We start from the raw sequence: 16,568 nt of genomic DNA on the forward strand, positions 1-16,568 counted from the left end.
AGCTCCAAAAAGGTGTGCCGAAATGGTCATAAAAAAATATGAAACAATAACTGAGCAAACATTAGTAATTCAAGAATCAAGATCAACTCATATATCAAACAATTCACAAATCTGTTTTGCCCTGTAACCAAAAACAATACAGAATGATTACAGAGTATATTTTGGTTTTAAACTGACAAATAATTATCTGTTTTATTGTGGTATTTTCACTAATAATCCTAAACTTGGAAAATATGCCCCTACTATGAGCATAAAAATTTCTATATGGCACATGTCCATATGGCTTAATCCAGCATTGGCTCAGAGACATTTTGCTGAAAACATTTGAGCCCTTCCTCTCGCAGAAAAACTATATTGTTCTAAAAAAATATATCTAAATTTCCTTTCCTTCCATGATCCCCTGCAAAATCCTAGTACAATCTGAGTATAAAGTATAAAGAGTATAAAGTGTAGTTAGAGTGCAGTACTGCAGGTGCTGGTGCTGGACTCCTGTGAGTCCCTTGGACTGCAAGGCGATCAAACCGGTCAGTCCTAGAGGACATTAACCCTGACTGCTCTCTAGAAGGCCAGATCCTAAAGATGAAACGATTGAGGGCAAAAGAAGATGGGTATGGCAGAGAACGAGGTGGCTGGATGGAGTCACCGAAGCAGTAGGTGTGAACTTAAATGGACTGCGGAGGAAGGTAGGGGACAGGAAGGCCTGGAGGAGCGTTGTCCTTAGCGTCACGATGGGTCGGACATGACTTTGCAATTAACAACAACAACAACCTTTGCTGATCACCCACTGCCAGCAGTTTGGCAGATCGAATCTCACAAGGCTCAAGGTTGACTCAGCCTTCCATTCTTCCGAGGAGAGTAAAATAGGACCCAGATTGTTGAGTCCTGTAAACCACTTAGAGAGGACTGTAAAGCACTGTAAAGTGATATATAAGTCCAAGTGCTAGTGCTATAAAGTCTCCTGTCCTTCTAGGATCCTTTGTAAAAGCCTGACAAAGCTCCCAATCCAGCATTGTTGCTCAGAGCCTCAGGCAGACTCACAGATAGACCTACTGAAACCAAAGTGCATTGTAGTCAAGTCAGATCCTCTTGTTTTGTCGCATGACTTCTCTGCATTGCTGGGAGTAAAGCTTAGAAATAATATACTAAATCTTCCATTCTTTTCTGTCCTTCCACAATATCCATGATCAGAGACTTTGCACTCCAGGACAAAGGAACAGAGAGTGAATGCATGGAAAGTCCTTTCTCTCCAAAAACATTCCCTTCTCATACCCCAGTAGGATTTAAGTCATCTTTTCCCCTTGGGAGGATTCTGCCCAAGGACTTCATCATGATTCAGGAGGGACAGTTTTCTTTCAACTGCCTGACATGGTCCTTTCCCTGCAGGACCAATCAGCAAAGAGTGTCTATAGAAATTCTCAATCATCTAGGTCATGATTGTCCCAAAGGTGATTTTCCAAAAGACTTTCTTGGCTGTTGTTTAAAAAAAATATCACTTCTCATCCAAGAAGCTTCTTCAGTCTTTCAGCTCACTTCTGTTCAGTTCTTCAGTTCTCCAGAACTGAAGAAGCTTCTTGGATGAGAAGCAAAATGTTATTTTTTAAAAAAGCAAGGAAATCCAGTTACCTGTTGGAAAAGCACCTTTAAAACAATCAGGCAAAGAGCACAAAGGACTCTAATGTAGATTTACAAGAGGGAAACTCCAGCTATGTTCCAGAGTGTTTGCACTAGCATTTCAGAGTTGCACAGTCTATCAATTATCAAAGAAATGCTATTTCCCAATCTGTCTATATAAAAGTGAAATGTCACTCATACAGAATCATGAAATCTCAGAACTGTAAAGCTTATGAACTTGAAATTTGGCACGTATGTTCTTTTTGACTTCTAGATACATGCTGAGAAAGGATTTTTCGAAATGACCATCAGATCGTTAGTATTTCTTATATTATTATTAACACGCTCTGATGCTGAGGAGTTACACGTTCGACTCCCCCTCCCAACCTGAAAATAATTCTGTTCCAACTGCCACTTGGGCGTGGCCAGTGTGTGACTTATCCAGCATACTAGCTGGGAGTTTGGAGAGGACCCTGAGGGAGAAAAGGGAATAGGATAGCATTCATATTGGTTCATATTGAACCAATGATTAATCCAAACTGACTTCATTCCCTCCATAAAATTCATTGCAATGGTAGACCTATTCTGTTGTTGTTTTGATAACAGCATAATTTATGGGAGTCATAAATTCTTATTTATTATTATTATTATTTATTAAATTTATAGACCACCCCCTCTCCCCGAAGGGATTCGGGGCGGTGTACAGACAACACAATAAAAAACAGTATACAAAATTAAATACTCTTAGATACCCCTAAAATCAAATTAAATACTAGGCTGTACAGTATGATAAAAATTAAAACAACCTAAAAATCTACCCCTAAAATTTTAAAATACAGGCTAGAAGGATTAAAACTACGGTTAGGCCAGGCCAGCTAAGTTGAACAGGTGGGTCTTAAGTTTCTTGCGGAAGGAGCGGAGATCGGTGGTTATTCTAATATCGGGGGGGAGGTCATTCCAAAGGGTCGGGCCCATCACAGAGAAGGCCCTACTCCTGGGCGTCGCCCGCTGGCATTGCCTAGTGGAAGGCACCCGGAGGAGTCCCTCCTTGTGAGAGCGAATCGGCTGCAGGGATGTATGGGGCAGGATACGATCCCGCAAATACCTAGGTCCTGTGCCATGGAGCGCTTTAAAGATGATAGTCAACACCTTGAAACGCACCCGAAAAGCCACAGGTAGCCAGTACAGCCCGCGCAGGAGAGGTGTTACATGAGAGTACCTAGTATCTCCCATAATTGTCCGCGCGGCCGCATTCTGGACCAACTGCAGCCTTCGAGTGCATCTCAAGGGAAGCCCCATGTAGAGAGCATTACAATAGTCCAGTTGGGACGTCACTAGCGCATGGGTGACTGTGTGAAGGGCGTTCCGGTCCAATAGGGGACGCAATTGGCACACCAGGTGAACCTGGTGGAATGCCCCCCTTGCCACGGCCATCACATGGTCATCCATTGACAGCCGTGCATCCAGGAGGATGCCCAAATTGCGTGCCCGCTACACGGGGGCCAGCTGTTTGCCCCCGATGGCCAGTGATGGAACCCACTGGTTGAACCGGGGGGCCGGTAACCACAGCCACTCCATCTTGGAGGGGTTGAGCTTGAGTCTGTTACTTCCCATCCAGACCCGTACGGCCTCCAGGCACCGGGACATCACTTCGACGGCATAGTTGGGGTGGTTCGGGGTAGAGATGTACAGCTGAGTGTCGTCAGCGTACAGATGGTACTCGACCCCAAAACCACGAATGATCTCACCCAGCGGCTTCATATATGTGTTGAACAGGAGAGATGAGAGGACCGACCCCTGCGGCACCCCACAAGTGAGCGGCCTCAGGGTCAACCTCTGCCCCCCTGTCAGCACACATTGCACTCGGCCGGAGAGGTAGGAGGAGAACCACCGCAAAACGGTGCCCCTCACCCCCAACCCCTCTAGACGATGCAATAGGATACCATGGTCGATGGAATCAAAAGCAGCCGAGAGGTCTAATAGGACCAAGATGGAGGAGCAACCCCCATCTCTGGCCCTCCAGAGATCATCCACCAACGCCATCTTTCAAACATGCTTACAGCAGCCTCTCCTTGAGATCTGCCAAGATAACAAGGTCTTCCAAATCCTGCTTAACTCTAACCCTTGTCAATTGTATCCTTACCTAAACTTGGAATAAAGCTTTTTTGGAATTTGTTATCGATTTCCTCATGTCAAAGGCCAAGTTATCATCTGACTCCTTCTGGCTTCCTCTGCATTATTGGGATAATTTATTTAACACATTATCTGAAACAAAACTTTCCCAATCATGTTTGACAGAGGCCCACAGTTCACAGTGCCTTGTTGGTAAGGTGTGTTTTAATTACTGAACGTAATCACCAATTCTTTCTCTATCACCTGAACAGAATATATAAATGAAATTGGCTGATAACATTTCTACATTGGATTTACAGAAGATATATGCTAAAATTGCTTGAGCTGCATGATGATCCATGGTGAAGATGCTTTTCTCCCACTCAGAACATTGAGAAATCAATTCTAGGGAGCAGCAAATGTTTCTTTCCTAAAGTGCAAAGAAAAAATATCTGCTGTGAAATCCACAGCAGCGTCAGGAAGGGCATCCAGCCAGTAAACATCCAGCTCTATCCAGTTGACCTGACTTAAAGGATTATGGGGTCTTAAAAAGGGAGTTTTTAAAAAAATTGTTAACATTGTCAGTGATTTTGTGAGAAGAGACAAAGAGAAAATGAAAATAAACCAAGTATTTGGATAATATTTGAAAGGACTAAAGATTGACATTAAGAGCAAGGAGAGGGAATATTAACTTGATTTATAATGGCAGGAAAAAATTGTGCTTGCAGAATGTTGTACATTTAGAATGAAAGAATGTTGAACTCAAGAGTTCATGTTGAACCATGCAATGGAGAGATTCATCCAAACTTCCTTCGTTCCCTGCAAAAAAATTGGTAGACTTTATCTATTGCTGTTTTGCTAAACATGGGAGTCATACATTCTTTCGAACATGCTTACACCAGCCTCTCCGTGAGATCTGCAAAGATAACGATGTCTTACAAAGTGTACCATTGCAATGAATTTTACAGAGAGAATGAAGGTAATTTGGATTAATCATTGGTTTAAAATTCTTTCAATCTAAATGTACAAGAGTCTATAACCATGATTCTCCCACCATTGTACTAGACTATATATGATGGCTTGCTACTAAGTAAGAACAAAACTTCAAAAAGAAGGAGATACAACTATATCTAGTGTCATCAAAACTTTCTATGACAATCACATACTTCCTATGGCAAAAATATCAGGAGTCCAGAAGCATCTTTTCCAAGTAACAACATTTATTGAAAGACATACATTTTTATGAACTACAGTGACAGAAATAGGACAGAAATTGAGGAGAAGTAAAGGGAGAGGAGATGAAAAAAAAGAAGACAGATTAGTTATGCAGATACAGGTTACATACAAAACAGATTACGAGCATCAATTAACAAATGTAATGTATTAAAACCCATTGGGTTCCTTGAGATCTGATAGTGACTGAATTGTTTTGATGTATGTGGCTTCAATAATTTCTTATTCAATGGAAAACTCCTACTTTTCCAGAATAGTCACTTTGAGAACTGCTGGGGAAAAGAAATAGGTATGGTATACATGGAATGTGTTGATATCACATACTTGTTCAAATATTACAATTTGAAGTAACAACTGCAAGAATAAGCATTACTGTTATTCATATCGCTATTTTTTATTAAAATTGCATTATTAAATATTAATATCAAAGGGAACATTACTATTAAAGTTTAATGGTTCCCTACTATTAATTTGCATAACATTTCCTTACTCCTCGTTGCCCACAGTTGAAGGTGGCCTCTCTACTTTCATAGCAAAAAAGAGAGAGGTACTCAAAGGAACTATTAAAATTCTCAGAATAGACAATTTGAGAAGCTGTACAAATGGAAAGTTCTGATATACCACTTCCTTGTTGAAATATTACAGTTTGAAATAAACAATGGCAAGAATAAGTATTATTGATCTTAATATTTCTACTGCTGTTAAAACTGCAAGAATTAAAATTATTGGTACTAAGGGCAATATTAGTATTAAGGTGTATTGGTTCCATACTACTAACTTGCATAATACTACCTTACTCCTCATTGCCCACAGATGAAGTTGGCCTCCCCACTTCCACAACTACTCATCTATCCTAACAAGTATGACTAATACTTGATCGTGATGTAATTCATTACAATTTCTTTTTATTTCCCTATATAACTCCCTTCTTCCTCAACACCCTAACCAATGCTTCCTGCACCTGATTATTCCTGAGGCAGTAGATCAATGGATTGAGCAAAGGTGCAACAGCAGAATAGAACAGTGTCATTACTTTAATATTCTCCGTACGATTTTTCTCGGTGTGCCCAATGTACATAGTGGCCACAGAGCCATAAAATAGTGTCACAACTGCTAGGTGAGAAGATAGCGTTTGGAAGCCTTTGTTTCCAGTGTTTTCACTGGACTTTTTTGCCAGTGCAAAAATAATCCCCACATAGGAGACTGCAATGAAAAGGAAAGTGCCTAGAATCAAGGCAGAAGTAATGACATAGCAAAAGAGAGATAGAGATTCCGGGGGATGACAAGCCAGGGCTAGAAGTCCCCCAGAGTCACAAATGTAGTGATCAATAGAGCTGGGACCACAAAAGGACAATCTGGAGATCAAAAACACTGGGACAATGTACCAGAGAAAGCCAATAACCCAACAAAGAGTCACTAGGAGGAAGCACATCTTTTTGGACATAATCTGTGTGTATTGTAGTGGGTAGCAGATGGCCAAATACCGATCTAAGGCCATGGCTGACAAAAAGAAGCATTCAGTGGTGCCAAGGGAGAAGAAGACATAAAATTGGATGAAGCAGGCATAGAAAGAGATGACTCCACCTGGGAAGGACAGGTCAAAGAGCATCCTTGGCACTGTAGCACTTACATAACAGACCTCCATCCAGGAAAAGTTGCTCAGCAAAATGTACATAGGAAGGGAGGACAAGTGAGCATCTTGAGATACTACCAGGATGATGACCATGTTTTCAACCAAAGTGAGGGTGTAGACAACTGTGAATGAGATGAAGAGCAGCAGGCGTCCTTGTTGTTCAACTCTGAAGCCAAGCAGAATGAATGCCGTAATAGTGGATGAATTGAGAAACTCCATCTGAAATACATAGAACAGGGCAGCAAAGTGACTAACCATTGATTGTGGACTAGATTTTAGATTTAATGTCATATATTAGGATTAAATGAAGCATCATCTGATACACTGGGAAATTATCTTCAACAAAACTATGCAGCTGGTTTAGAAATGAAACTATTATCAGTTCATTTCTGGGTATCAAACATACAAATACTCCAAATCAGAAGCAAGTGAATGGAAAAACAGTTAAAATGATTCCCTGACTTTTACTTTATTGGAAAGGTCACTCTCTTGAGTTTGAAAGAGAAGGTTATAAAACCTTCCAATGAGAAAACAGATGGTATCCAATGTGTACTCTTCTTTGTGGATAATTTAGGGTCAGTGGCATCAGAAAAAAAACACCTCCTTTCAAATTAAAGTAGTTTTTCCCAGTTGTTCAGTTCAATCTTGTACATGCCATTCATTCTGAAAGTATTCATTATCTATTCCCTCCTTCTTTGGTTATTTTTCTTTAATGCAATACATCTCAAATCATCCAAGATATGGAAAGAATTGCAATCCAGAACTGAATAATATGATCCCAATTCTGCTTTGGGACCAAACAAAGATTAGGGAAATTACACAGTTTGAAATTATGAGGTGATCAAGAGAACCTTTCCTTTTGAGTTACACATGGACACACAGCTCAAGATTCTTGAATAAGCATTTTACACATTTAGATCTCTACCTTTTCTTTTCCCTATAACAAATATTAAAAATATTTGGGGCTTCATGTATTGGACTTACTTCTTTTACACTGTGGTTTATTTCAGCCGCAATCTCATCATTCTTCTGAGCGATTGTCTAGTGCCATGATGGCAAACCTATGACACGCACGTCCGAAGTGACACATGGAGACATTTCGTCTGGCACACATGGCATTGCCTGTTCCTCTTCCAGTTTTCTGACCTTCGTGGGCAGGGCAGTGCTCGAAACTGGAACATTTTTGGCATGGGCATGCATGCTGGCCAGCTGAACATTGTGTGCAAATGTGCACCAGTAACTGGAAAACTAGGTGGCTGGTGCACATTTGTGCACCGGAAACCGGAAGTTCATTTCCAGGCAGGTGAATGCATCTGCATAACCCCTTTTCAGCTCTTCTTCTGGGTTGCGTGGCTGACAAGTACACACACACTCTCTCTTTTTGGCACTTGGTGCCAAAAAGGTTCACCATCACTGGTTTAGTGCATGTTTCACCTTCCATTCCTTAGACATTAGGTCATGAGATTGGGAAATGGTGTACAGCATAGAATACAGTATTAATTTATTACTTCAGAGTGGTTTTCTGTCCCTAGAATTCAATGCACAGCTCCTTCTGTGCCATAGAAAAGTGTCACCACTAAAAAATGCATAGAGATGGTGGAAAATCTCTTTTTGCAACTCTCATCAAATGACAACCACATATAAACAAATAACAAAGATTTAAAACAAATATCATTGCTTTTAAAAAAAGTATGCATGGTAATTTGGCAAATCAGGAGGATATTTTCAAAGGAGAACAAGACAAGGATAGAATTGGCACAGAAAATGATCAATAATATTACGTCCACAGAAAGGTAATTTGAAAATCATGATCACTAACTCTCCATATCCTAGGAAACCAAGACTCCAACAACCAGCCACTAGAACATAACAAGAATTTAAACACATAGCATTTGAACACAATAGCGGGTGTCAGTTCGCTAAGCCAGATCGCTAAGCCACGATGCAAGGCTGTGGCTAAGAGAAAGAGGAATTCCATGTTGCCAAAGAAAAATAAGCTGTAGAACTGTGGGAGGTAGGTACAGAAGGAGATGACTCCAACAGGAGATTCCAGATCAAACAGCACACAAGGTATAGCATCGCTCACATGACACATTTCCGTCCAAGAGGAATTGTTCAACAGAATGTACATAGGATGCTGGGACACATGAATACCTGGGTTTAAAACCACAATAATGGTGATCTTCTCAGCCAGGGTAAGCACATAGAGAATGCAGAAAAAGATAAATAATATGAATTGCTTTTGCTGGTCCACTTGAAGCCCCAGCAAAATGAATTCTTGGATTGTGGTCTCATTGGTCAACTCCATCTAGAATCACAAGAGAGAATCACATTCCTTTAGGCATCCTAAAAAGAAACGAAGGTTAAAAAGCTGGTGGCTCATTAAAACATAGTAACAAATCATTAGGATACAATTCTGCTTCATCATGAAACGTGTCTGTGAAATAAAATATGGAATAAAACTGATTAAAGTCCTTCATGTAATTAAATTAAAATTTGGGAAGCAGCCTAGAATTCCAGAGACCTCTCACAATCCCTCTGTCCTACTTTGGTTTTTAACATAATTTGTGCTGATCTATCAAAATTATTTTTGAAAAGCTTTAAATGTTATTCTGAGATCATCACCTACCTCACTCATCGCTCTGTAGTTTCAACCCAAAATCCTTTTATATACACATATAAAGCAACAATTTCTGTACCTCTGCTGAAATCAGAATGTTCTTTCATCCAGAAAAAGGTTTATCAGAAATATTGAAATCATATTTGTGTAGAGAAATGTTGGTTTCCACATGCTAGTTTTCTGAATGATTGTTGTCTAGTTTGTGCTAGAAAAAAATCACAGAATATATATATATATATATATATATATATAGAGAGAGAGAGAGAGGGACTCATTCGGCTATTTCTGAATAAACACTCCGGGGATTTATCATCCAATAGATGAGGAACCTCTTGTGAAAGATTGTTTTGGGGATCTTTCTCCAGAGAAAGATAGTTGATTGAATTTGTCTCCAGACCCATTCATTTGTCACCCCCCCCCCCCACGGGTCCTTACAGAGCAAACATCGAATTTTGTTTTTGCTTCCCTTCCAAAAATTCATAGTATTGAACATTCTCTAAATATCCTCCACAATGAATACATGGGAGCAAGGCAGGAAAATAATATTTTTTCTCCCTTAGGTAAAGGTAAAGGTTCCCCTCGCACCTATGTGCTAGTTGTTCCTGACTCTAGGGGGTGGTACTCATCTCTGTTTCAAAGCCAAAGAGCCAGCGCTGTCTGAAGACGTCTCCATGGTCATGTGGCTGGCATAGATAAACTCTGAAGGCAAATGGAATGCTGTTTCCTTCCCATCAAAGGTGGTTCCTATTTTTCTACTTGCATATTTACACGCTTTCAAACTGCTAGGTTAGCAGAAGCTGGGACAAATAAGAGGAGCTCACTCCATTACGCAGCGCTAGGGATTTGAACTGCAGAAGCTTTCTGATCGACAAGCTCAGCATCTTAGCCGCTGAGCCCCTTAATGACGTGCAAAATGACAGTTCTGTTACCAACCCTACTGCAAATATTGAGAAAGGGAGAAGTTCAAAATCTTTTTGATATTTGTAGAAGTGGGGAAAGTTAACTAGTGCTTCATAATTAGATAATCTGGATGATATTCTATTTTGTAGAAATGCTTACACATGCATGTAATATGTGTACAGATTTTAAAAAATACAGATTTTTCAAGTCTCAAGTATACTAACAACTTGTCAGCCCTATAAGGAGGCCACCCTAAAAAAAATCAATGCCATATAAGTAAGTCATGACTTCATTTATTGTAACAGCTACAATAAAAGAACCTTGCACTTCTGAATGTGCTTCCTTCCTTTCTCACTTTACCTTTGTATGAACTAGCTAAGGGACTGCCTGAGGCATTTTCTCAGGACATTTTCTTAGCCCAGGTTCAATCCCCTCTTATCTGACCTTTGTCTTGGTAGCAGCTTTTTTTCCCTAACCTTCAAGACTATTTCCTAAGCGCCACTACCACTACTGTAAGATTGGGTAAACGGATGAGGCAGACTAAGGCTTCAGTAACAACAGCTCTTTATTAGTGACAAAGACTCTGTCTGGCAGCAGCCCTTTTATAGGGAGCTGTCAGACCCTTCGACCAATCAGATTTGAATACTGTTCCCGCCGGAACAGAGGACCTTGGTGGAAACTACTATACTGATTCTCAGCATGTAATAACTACACTACCCCATGCCCTAAAACAAAAGTGCCAGCTTTGAAATTCTCCATCTTTTTTTTTTAAGTGGGCATTACCTAAGAAACAAATTTCCAGTCAAAAAGTTTGACTGAAGTTCCCATTAAGAAACAATTAAGTTTCTTAATATAAAATATAGGACTCCATCAAGAAAGTGTATATTGACCCATTCCAGTGAAGTTGGCACCTTATTTGTTTGCTTCCCATCTCTGTCAATTAACTTGTTCAGTTTATATTACACTATTTTTATCTGTCTTAAACTGTAACGCAACTTCTTTTCCTTTTAGTGTCTGGGAAACTAGTGAGGGCCTTCTGAAATGTTTCCCATGCCATCTCTCTCTCTCTCTCTCTCTCTCTCTCTCTCTCTCTCTCTCTCTCTCTCTCTCTCTCTCTCTCTCTCTCTCTCTCTCACACACACACACACACACACACACACACACACACACACACACCATTGTGGGGCTTAAACATGGAAACATATGGAAAAATAATATTCTTTTCCCAGAAAGTATTGTTTGATCTATCCTAGAAATATCCCAAATGAAGAATCAAAATCCCACTATATAGTGACAATTGAGTGTTACAGTGTTGATGAATCTTTTCAGCACCAAGTGCTATAACAGGACCGTGTACACCATGGGCGGGTTCCAGCCAGTTCTAACCTCTTCTACAGAAGAGGTTCCACAAATCTACCATGCCATTTAGAACCGGTTCCAGCTCCCTCCCCCTGCCCATCCCACATCATCAAGATGAAGAGCGAGAGGAGGAATTCTGGGAGTTGAAGTCCACAAGTCTTAAAGCTGTCAAGTTTGAACATCCCTGGGGTTTTTTTTTCCTAAAGGTTTATGGGTTCAAGGGTCTTGCTACTTGACAGCTTTAAGGCTTGCGTGCTTCAAATGCCAGAGTTCCTGACCCAACATTTTGGTTGCTAAGCAAGAGTGTTATTAAGTGAGTTTCACAACATTTTACAAGTTGGCCACACCCACCCAGTCACATGACTGCCAAGCCACTCCCACCTAGTCACATGGCTGGCAAGCCACTCCCACCTGGTCACATGGCTGGCAAGCCACTCCCACAAAGCAGGCCACACCTACAGAAGAGATTCTAAAAAATTTTGAAACCCACTACTGGTGTACATATGTGGGAGTGCCGGAAATGCATGTGCACACCAGGAAGCTGAGTTTCCGTTTTCCAGCATGCACGCTGGTCACATGATCTTCCAGTTTCTGGTGCGCATGTGTGCGCAAAGACCAGCTGGCCGGGACACATGCGCTTGCCAGAAACCGGAAGCTCAGTTTTCCTGCCCACGCATACCAGCCAGCAGCTGTTCTTCCGGTTTCTGGCACTCCCGCACGCATTAAGACCAGCTGGACAGTATGCATGTGTGTGCCGGAACCTGGAAGAGCAACAGGCGATGACTGGCGTGCCCAAAGAGATGGTTCTGTGTGTCACTTCTGGCACATGTGCCATAGATTTGCCATTAGGGGACTATAACCTTAAGCCCTTGGTTGCAGTTCAGTGTCATGATCTAATTCAGACAGTAGATGGCAGTAAAGCTAGTTATATGTCCTCTTTTTTTTCTTTTTTTCAATTTTGTTCTTGCTTAAAATTAGCAACAATGTTCAATATCTAGGCTAATTGAATGATTGGAAATATCATGCTTGCAGAACATTTAGATTGAATAAATGTGTGTGTGTGTGTGTGTGTGTGTGTGTCACAAACCCCTTCAATCGTGTTTCCAGCAGCCTCTCCTTGAGACCTACCAAATGCTACCCAACCATAGCCTTGTTGTGTGTAACCTGACCTATGACAATCACGTGCTTCTTATAGCAAGTAAATAAATAAAGAGTATAGAGCATCTTCTTCAATTTTTTTTCAATAAACAAAATTTATTGAAAAACATACATTTACAAGAACTGCTGTTGACTTTATTTTAGATGCATAGATTGGCTAGACAGAATTAGGATTTAAATTGGAGAGAATAGAGGAAAAGATTGGGGGAGAAAGAAGACAGATTATGCTGATGGAGGTTACATGCAAAATAAATGACAAGTACTTTATAAAATTAACAAGTGTAATGTATTAAAAACTGAATGTGTTTCTTGACATCTGATGATATTAACTCAACCCTTTTGAAATATATGAGTTCAACAATTTCTTACTCAAAGGATCTATTAAACTTCTCCCGAATAGTCAATTTGAGAAGCTGTACAAATGAACTGCTCTGTTATCACTTCCTTGTTGAAATATTACAGTTTGAAATAAACAATGGCAAGAATAAGTATTATTCATCTTAATATTTCTACTGCTGTTAAAACGGCAAGAATTAAAATTATTGGTACTAAGGGCAATATTAGTATTAAGGTGTATTGGTTCCATACTACTAACTTGCATAATACTACCTTACTCCTCATTGCCCACAGATGAAGTTGGCCTCCCCACTTTCACAACTACTCATCTATCCTAACAAGTATGACTAATACTTGATCGTGATGTAATTCATTACAACTTCTTTTTATTTCCCTATATAACTCCCTTCTTCCTCAACACCCTAACCAATGCTTCCTGCACCTGATTATTCCTGAGGCAGTAGATCAATGGATTGAGCAAAGGTGCAACAGCAGAATAGAACAGTGTCATCACTTTAATATTCTCAGTACGGTTTTTCTCGGTGTGCCCAATGTACATAGTGGCCACAGAACCGTAAAAAAGCATCACCACTGCTAGGTGAGAAGATACCGTTTGGAAGCCCTTGTTTCCAGTGTTTTCACTGGACTTTTTTGCCAGTGCGAAAATAATCCTAACATAGGAGACTGCAATGAAAAGGAAAGTGCCCAGAATCAAGGCAGAACTGGTGACATAGCAGAAAAGAGAGAGAGATTCCGGGGGATGACAAGCCAGGGCTAGAAGTCCCCCAGAGTCGCAAATGTAGTGATCAATAGTGTTGGGATCACAAAAAGACAACCTGGAGATCAAGGACGCTGGAGCAATGTAGCAGAGAAAGCCAATAATCCAACAAAGAGTCACCAGGAGGAAGCACATCTTTTTAGACATAATCTGCGTGTACCGTAGTGGGTAGCAGATAGCCAAATATCGATCCAAGGCCATGACTGAGAGGAAGAGGCATTCAGTGGTGCCAAGGGAGAAAAAGACATAAAATTGGATGAAGCAGGCATGGAAAGAGATGACTCCACCTGGGAAGGACAGGTCAAAGAGCATCCTTGGCACTGTAGCACTTACATAACAGACCTCCAGCCAGGAAAAGTTGCTCAGCAAAATGTACATAGGAAGGGAAGACAAGTGAGCATCTTGAGATACTACCAGGATGATGACCATGTTTTCAACCAAAGTGAGGATGTAGACAACTGTGAATGAGATGAGAAGAAGAAGCCGTCCTTGTTGTCCAACTTTGAAGCCAAGCAGAATGAATTCCTGCATTGTTGTTGCATTAAACTGTTCCATCTGGAGCACAGTTCCCAGAGAAACAGTTGATCCAAAGTTTCCTAGAACTGATCAGACCTGATCCAACTTTTTTTTTTTAATGATATGAACTGGAGAGACAGCAGCCAACAGAAGTTTTGGAAATAGCAGCCAAGAGAAGTCCATTCTACTGTAGAATTGCTGGATCATGATGCAATACATTTCTCTATTAGCGATTTAGATTGTAATAAGTCAGATACCTATTAAAAGAGAAGTTGATTTAAGTCTTACCTGCTGTGTTTCTTTTTGCCAAATATCTTGTCATCGTCATCCATTCACTGAGGTTATTTAAAAAGTTAGTATTCTATGATTTTTGCATACACATTCTTTTCTATATGTGTCTATATATGTTTCAAAATCATTTCTTTATGCAAAACTCTTCAAATATCCAAGCAAATTCTAAGAGTCAGCAGCTGCAGACTGTCTATCAGAAACTTACCCAAAAATAAAGTAAAAGAAACAATGACATAGTGGTCAAAAATGTTTGGATATAATATAAAATTAGAGAATTGACAAAATAAGAAATTATAAATTAACAATGGCAACTTCACATAAAGAAAATTTATATAAAATGTTTTATAGATGGCGTCTACCACCTGACAGGTTAAACAAAATGTTCAAAAATATGTATTGTACATGTTGGAAATGCAACAAAAAATCTGGCACATATTACCATCTGTGGATTTAAAGAAAAAAAATTTCAGGCAAAAATATGCATATGGTTAGTAAATATGTTAGGAAAACATGTAGAACTTAAACATGGTTTTTTTAAATTAGGTATAGTACCAGGAAAAAATTAATAAATTGTATATTTTATTTTACATGTATTAACAGGAGCGAGGATTATATTTGTGAGGATTATATTTGACTAAATCTATCTTCTAAAAGTATATTATCTATTTTGGTTTGTTAAGAATTATTTCTCTACCATAGCTGTGCAGGATGAGCAGTTCCAGCCAAGCAGGGACATGGCAGTATGTCTGGTGCTCAGAATTTCACTTGCTGGTGAAGGAATAAAAGATTTAAGTTTGGTTATATGCGTCATACTGAATTTAAATTATTCTTATTTTCAAAAAAGGTTGCTACAGATTTCATCCAACAAAGAAAAGCTTCTTGGGAACTGCTCTGTTGAGAATAGATTTAATGCCAGGGAAACAAAATTTCCTATGAGAATGAATAAATCAATGGAGGACATGTTTCTCAAGGGTATTCAACTTGAAAACTCAATGTGTAAAGGTTGAAGCTGGCAAGGTGGACACTTGTGATTCTCAGGAACACACACACACACACACACACACACCACTTTTTACAGGAAAAAAATGGGAGGTTGCAACCACAATACTCTCTCATCTCATCAAGAAGGTCTACCTTGAAGTGGGATTCTAATGCCTCCAAAATATTTATTTTGTTGAAACATGCCTTCCCTTCTCAGCTTATTTCCGATATCCAGATGCAGCATGCTCCTTTGTATACAGGCTGAATTCCTTAATTACTATTTGAATTGTATATTTATGATATACTTCTGAAGGCAGTCTTTTCACCATGCATTCAGCGACTCCTTTCCATCAGGCTCAGAAGATGTTCTTGAGAACATAACCCAATATCCAGTTGACATTTTTGAGTATTTCAAATGTTCATCTCCTTCTCTGTGACTTTAAAGGCTTTGCATAGAACAGGTTTCAAAATCAGGGTGATTTTCTCTTGCCATACTTTTCTCCATGCCACTAATAAATTGACTAGATTCGTAGGTATGCTGGTCTTGTTGTATTCGGGTCTTTTCCCATATAAGATTGAGATTGTTTTGGCAACGTTTCGGCGAGGTCTCACTTGCCATCTTCAGGCTGGTGTTTCGGCGAGGTCAGGGCTGCCATCTTTCTATAAATCTTGGTGGGGGTGTGTGGAGTGCTGGCTTTGCTTCAGTAAGTGGATTGATTGGCTGTGTGGTTGTATCATGTTTGGTAGATTGGTGCTGATTGGTGCTGGCTGTGGAAGTTTTTCTTTTTTTCTTACTGCGTTCTTGTGTTCCTCCCTTTTCCAGCACCTTAAAGCTACAGGATGAGAAATTAATTTTGAAGGAACCAAATTAATCTCCAAAACTGAACACTTCAACAAGAGAATAATTATGGAAGCTATCAAAATAGAGAAACACCCCACAACATGAATAAACATGATGATACTTTCCACCTGCCAGATATCTGGAAACCATCCCTGGTAAACAAATGAGCCCCACCCACCACCCAGGCTGTTACAACACA

General features: G+C 39.9%; 2 protein-coding genes across 2 annotated transcripts; both read right to left on the reverse strand.

Moving 5' to 3' along the window:
- Nucleotides 1–87: 87 nt before the first annotated feature.
- On the reverse strand, nucleotides 88–8,897 carry LOC309401312 (olfactory receptor 11G2-like; the record flags this gene model as incomplete). The annotated part of the gene is made up of 3 exons (XM_081970380.1): nucleotides 88–121; nucleotides 6,342–6,663; nucleotides 8,744–8,897. 3 exons carry the CDS (start codon nucleotides 8,895–8,897, stop codon nucleotides 88–90), a joined length of 510 nt encoding a protein of 169 aa, XP_081826506.1.
- Nucleotides 8,898–13,356: 4,459 nt separating this feature from the next.
- On the reverse strand, nucleotides 13,357–14,295 carry LOC309382210 (olfactory receptor 11G2-like; the record flags this gene model as incomplete). The annotated part of the gene is made up of 1 exon (XM_081933793.1): nucleotides 13,357–14,295. The coding sequence occupies one exon, from the start codon at nucleotides 14,293–14,295 to the stop codon at nucleotides 13,357–13,359; it is 939 nt and encodes a 312-aa protein (XP_081789919.1).
- Nucleotides 14,296–16,568: the final 2,273 nt, after the last annotated feature.

The sequence above is a fragment of the Natrix helvetica genome (genome assembly GCF_964273705.1).
Source record: "Natrix helvetica genome assembly, chromosome: Z".
Taxonomy (NCBI): domain Eukaryota; kingdom Metazoa; phylum Chordata; class Lepidosauria; order Squamata; family Natricidae; genus Natrix; species Natrix helvetica.